A 5,896-nucleotide genomic window follows, 5' to 3' on the forward strand; every position below is an offset into this window, starting at 1 on the left:
TGTGTAAATGCAATCCCCTCAAGACCCTATTACACCAGAAACCATTCCCTGTGGAAGAGACCCTGTAAGCTCCTGCCCTGTTTATAACTGAGTACATTATGTCATCACACTCACCATAAGTCTTCTGTGATTTACCAAGTGGCAAAAATGATAATAATAAAGGCTGTTTATTTTCATCTGCTGCTTGAGAGGACACATAATGAGAAATTGTTATCTGAGGTTCAAAAAGATTTCCAGGGCATATGAAAAATTACATTTGGGCAGTGTCCTCATAGACTCCATGGGAGCAAAGCCACAGAGACTAAATCTGCCCTTTCAGGACCACAGGGGTAATACTGGTAAGGAAGCACTAAGGTATTCTTGCCTAAGGAAGGGGAGTTTCTGAATTCCATTTATATTCATGTCTTTCTTTTATGGCGGAAGTCTAGGGATCTAAGATATTCCACTTTCTTTCCAGTTTTTGCAGTCCTCAGAGTCACATGAAATTGGTGGAAAGACCTGTTTGAGGGGAGGGTAGTCATGCAGGGAAGGTTCAGAGATTATTAGGTTTCAAGGATGCAATTTATGGGTCAGTCCATGGATGGAACTCTCACTCTTCTACATTCATTGTTTTTACTCTGTGACATGGACCAGGAGCTTAAACTCTCCTAGACTCTGATTCTTTAGTTTTGGATTAGAAAAAATGTTCTTCATTTGTACCACACTAAGTCTAATCCCCATTAGAAGCCAGCATCAGGTTTTTGGGGTTGCTGCCTCCAATTACTGGTTAGGGGAGGGGTCATGTGGTCAAAGAAATAAAATGAGAGAAGGCAATTCTCTCCTGGTCCAATATTCTCCCTTAACCTTTCGTTTTCACAGCAGTCCTGTGGGCATGTGGAACCCCTGACCTTCATTCTGTAGGCCAGATTTTGATACTCTTTGCTTTACAGCTTATAAAGACTCTAGTGAGGGATTGGCTACGTGACTAGATTCCTGATAGTGGTAAAGTAGGTTCTGTGGGTCCTGGTTGGGCTAGTCTCAAATATTGCCAGTACAAACCCAACTCTTGTGAGAGGAGATATGGTGGGAAAAATTGAATGTTCTCTCTAACTTTTTCCCGTGTTCACAGATCCCCTTAGAGGAGAATGGCTTCTGAAAATGCTTCTTCTGTGACTGAATTCATTCTGATGGGGCTCACAGACCTACCAGAACTCCAGCTTCCCTTGTTCTGCCTGTTTCTATTCATGTATGTGGTCACCGTGTTGGGAAATTTGTGCTTCATAACTCTGATCAGGCTAAACTCACACTTCCACACCCCCATGTACTTTTTCCTCTTCAATTTGTCCTTCATAGACCTCTGTTATTCTTCTGTGTTGACACCCAAAATGCTGATTAACTTCACATCAAAGAAGAATATTATCTCCTACAGGGGATGCATGACCCAGCTTTACTTTTTCTGTTTTTTTGCTATTTCTGAAGCTTATGTGCTGACATCAATGGCCTATGATCGCTATGTGGCCATCTGTAACCCACTTTTGTATCATGTTGTCATGTCCCCCAAAGTGTGTTGCAGCCTTATGCTTGGTTCATACTTGAAGGCATTTTTGGGTGCCATGGCTCACACTGGATGCATGCTGAGACTGACCTTCTGTGATGCAAACACCATCAACCATTATTTGTGTGATGTATTCCCTCTGCTCCAGCTCTCCTGCACCAGCACTTATGTCAATGAACTGGTGGTTTTCATTGTGGTGGGCATCAATGTGATTGTGCCCAGTGTCACCATCTTTGTCTCCTATGGTTTCATCCTCTCCAGCATCCTGCGCATCAGCTCCACTGAGGGCAGGTCCAAAGCCTTCAGCACCTGCAGCTCCCACATAGTTGCTGTTTCTCTCTTCTTTGGATCAGTTGCATTTATGTATCTTAAACCATCTTCTGCTGGGTCTATGGATAATGGGAAAATCTCCTCTGTCTTTTATACCAATGTGGTTCCCATGATGAACCCTTTCATTTACAGCTTGAGAAACAGAGACATTAAACTTGCTGTGGGAAGAACTCTGAGTAGGCGAGTGTTTTGATCAGAAACAGTGTTTGTCTCTGTAGTTAGTTACACAGATGGAGATTCTGTGTGTTTAAATAAAATACATTTAGTTGCAACCTTCTTAGCCTAATTTTCTTAACATGGTAAAGGAAGTTTGGGTCCTATACTATATTTTTAGTCTTTATAAGGTGGTCTTCTTTTTTTTTCCTCACCAATACCACAATTACTTCTCCACATCTTTGTTCTGTTTGGTAATAACATTAAGTAAGAGACATGTTGTCTTTTTTTTCCTATTGTTATTTTGAACTTTTTTTTCCCTTTGGAACATGATGAGTAGTCTTCAAAACATTGAATTAAGTACCAGTAGCATGACATTGCATTATTGGGGGTGTTCTTATTGCCACTTGATATTAGAAGCATGTGTCAGGTACTCTGCTTGTACTCCCATATTTCCATCCTCTGATTGGCAAGTATATGTCTCCTTTAAATACCAGAGATGGAAGATTCCATAAAGACGATCAAGGTTCATCCATTTTGCCTATGTAGACATTATGTATCAAGTGTCTTTCAGTAGATTTTTATTTTTGACCTTTATACAGCCAAACCAACACATAACTGATCATCAAAATATATTTATTGTATGGATGGGAAAGTGAAGCTCGGTGTAGTTAGATTTATCTAAAGTCACTCCATAAAGTAAGATTTACCCTAAATTCTTAGCCTTCCCATTTCAGGTCTAATACTCTTTGTAGTCTGTTTTGCTCTACTTTCTTCTTTCTTTTCCCTTTCAGGTTTTTATTTAAATTCCACTTAGTCAACATACAGTGTAATATTAGTTTTAGGCATACGATATTGTGATTACCAGTTACATACAACACCTGTTACTCATCACAGCCAATTCCCTCCTTAATAGCCATCACCCATTTAACCCACCCCCCCACCTCCCCTCCAGCAATCTTCAGTTTGTTCTCTGTAGTTGAGTCTGTTTTATGGTTTGCCTCTTTGCTCCCCCTATTCATTTGTTTTGTTTCTTAAATTCCACACAGGCATGAAATTATATGGTATTTATGTTTCTCTGACTGACTAATTTAACTTAGCCTAATAGTCTGTAGCTCCATCCGGGTCATTGCAAATGGCAAGATTTCATTCTTTTTCATGCCTGAATAGTATTCCATTCCAGATATACACCACTTCTTTTTTTTTTTAAGTATTTATTTATTTATTTATTTGAGAGAGAGAGAGAGAGAGAGAGAACACAAGCTGACAGAGGGTAAGAGGGAGAGGGTGAAGCAGACTCCTTGCTGAGCAGGGAGCTCAATGTGGGATTCGATCCCAGGCCTCTGGGATCATGACCTGAACCGAAGGCAGACACTTAACTGACTGAGCCACCCAGGTGCCCTATACCACTTCTTTATCCATTCATCAGTCGATGGACATTTCAGTTCGTTCCATTGGGTATTGTTGGTAATGCTGCTGTAAATATCAGAGTGCATGGATCCCTTTGAATCAGTATTTTTGCATCCTTTGGGTATGGTGAACTTGGTGGATCCACCTAGGATGGTGGATCACAGGTTGGCTCTATTTTTAATTTTCTGAGGAACTTCCATACTATTTTCCAGAGTAGCTGCACCAGTTTGCTTTCCCACCAATAGTGTAAGAGTGTTTCCCTTTTCTCCTCGACCTTGCCAATACCTGTTATTTCCAAAGTTGTTGATTTTAGCCATGCTGATAGGTGTAAGGTGATATCTCATTGCAGTTTTCATTTTGATTTCTCTGATGATCACGATATTGAGCATCTTTTCTTTTGTCTGTTGGACATTTGTGTGTTTTTGGAGAAATGTCTATTACTGTCTTCTGCCCATTTTTAACTGGGTTATTTGGTTTTTTTGAGTGTTGAATTTGATTAGCTCTTTATATATTTTTAATAACAATCCTTTATTAGATATGTCATTTGCAGATATCTTCTCCCATCCAGAAGCTGCCTTTTACTTTTGTTGATTTTTTACTTTCCTTTGAAGAAGCTTTTTATCTTGATGAAGTTGCAATAGTTTATTTTTGCTTCTGTACCTCTTGCCTCGGGAGACATATCTAGCAAGAAGTTGCTATGGATGATGTTCTTCCCTAGGATTCTGATGGTTTCCTATATCAGATTTAGATCTTTCATCCATTTTGAATTTATTTTTGTGTGTGGTGTAAGGAAGTGGTCCTGTTTCATTGTTTTGCATGTTGCTGTTCAGTTTTCCCAATGCCATTTTGTGAAGAGACTGTCTTTTTTCCTTTTAATATTCTTTTCTGCTTTGTTAAAGATTAGTTGACCATATAGTTGAGGGTCCGTTTCTGGATTTTCTCTTCTGTTCCATTGATCTATGTGTCTGTTTTTGTGCCACAGCCATACTGTCTTGATCACTACAGCTTGATAATATAATTCGAAGTATGGAATTGTGTCGCCTCCAGCTTTGGTTTTCTTTTTCAAGGTTGCTTTCTATATTCAGGGTCTTTTATTGGTCCGTACAAATCTTAGGATTGTTTGTTCTAGCTCTGTGAAAAATGCTCTTGGAATTTTGATAGGGATTGCATTAAATATATAAATTACTTTGTGTAGTATAGACATTTTAACAATATTTGTTCTTTCAATCCATGAGCTTGGAAAGTTTTTCCATTTTTTAATATGAAGAACCAGCAGCTATTATCATCCTCAATTAAGAAAAACTGGGAGCTATTCATTCCTCTTTGGTCAGGAACAAGACAGGGATGTCCACTCTCACCACTGTTATTTAATATTGTAGTGGAAGTCCTAGCCTTTCAGCAATCAGACAACAATAAGAAATAAAAGGCACCCATATCAGCAAGGAAGAAGTCAAACTTCCACTATTTGCAGATGCAATGATACTCTATGTAAAAAACCCAAAAGACTCCAAGAAAAAATTGCTAGACCTATTATACGAATTCAGTAAAGTCACAAGCTCAAAGTCAATGTATAGAAATCTGTTGCATTTCTATACACTAATAATTAAGCAGCACAAAGAGAAATCAAGGTATTGAGCCCATTTACAATTTAACTGAAAACCGTAAGATATCTAGAAATAAACCTAACCAAAGAGGTAAATGCTGAAAACTTTAAAACACTTATGAAAGAAGTTGAAGATGACATGAAGAAATCTTTTAATATAATCTTTTATTTTATTATTTTAATAATATCTTGCCTGGAGGAAACATTTTTAGTTTTGATAATGTCCAGTTTAACTATGTTTTATCTTATGCATGTTTCTCTTTTTCTAATCAGGCCTTAGGAATATTTCCCTGACCCTAGATCACAAACCATTTTCTTTTTCTTTTTTCTCTTGTAAAAGTCTTAAGGTTTTATGTTTCACATTTATAAATTATGTTTATTTATGTATCATTATGTGTGAAGTTATTTGTAGATTTTTTTGTAGATGCCTGTTTTCAGGTTCAGAAAGTTCCCTTTTACTTTTGTATTTTATACAAAATAGTAAACTCACATTGTAATATATCAAATATTTTTCTGTATTTATTAAGATGATCATATAGTTTTCTTGAATACTCTTTTAGTATGGTGAGTTACTCTGATTGATATTCAGATATTAAGCCAGGCTTGTATTACCATGGTTAAACATTAGTTTTCATGATATATTTTTACTTTTATATATTTGGATTCAATGTGCTAAAAAATTACATCTATGATTATGAACGGTATTGGTCTATGGTTTTGTTTTCTTGTCATGATTTTGGTTTTGGTATCAGGGTACTGCATGTTGTATAGAATGAATTGTCATGTTTCTCCTTTTTAATTTTTATGGGAGATTGTGTAGAATTATGTTATTTCTTCAGAAATGTTGGGAAGGATTTAACAATGAA

At 37.2% G+C, this 5,896-nt stretch overlaps 1 protein-coding gene across 1 annotated transcript; it reads left to right on the forward strand.

Moving 5' to 3' along the window:
- The first annotated feature begins 1,106 nt into the window (after positions 1 to 1,106).
- LOC123792412 (olfactory receptor 8B8-like) lies at positions 1,107 to 2,057 on the forward strand. The gene has a single exon (XM_045797563.2). It carries the CDS (start codon positions 1,125 to 1,127, stop codon positions 2,055 to 2,057), a length of 933 nt encoding a protein of 310 aa, XP_045653519.2. The 5' UTR covers positions 1,107 to 1,124.
- The last annotated feature ends 3,839 nt before the right edge of the window (positions 2,058 to 5,896 follow it).

Source organism: Ursus americanus, chromosome 16 (assembly GCF_024610735.1).
Source record: "Ursus americanus isolate L20-20 chromosome 16, mUrsAme1.1.p, whole genome shotgun sequence".
NCBI lineage: Eukaryota > Metazoa > Chordata > Mammalia > Carnivora > Ursidae > Ursus > Ursus americanus.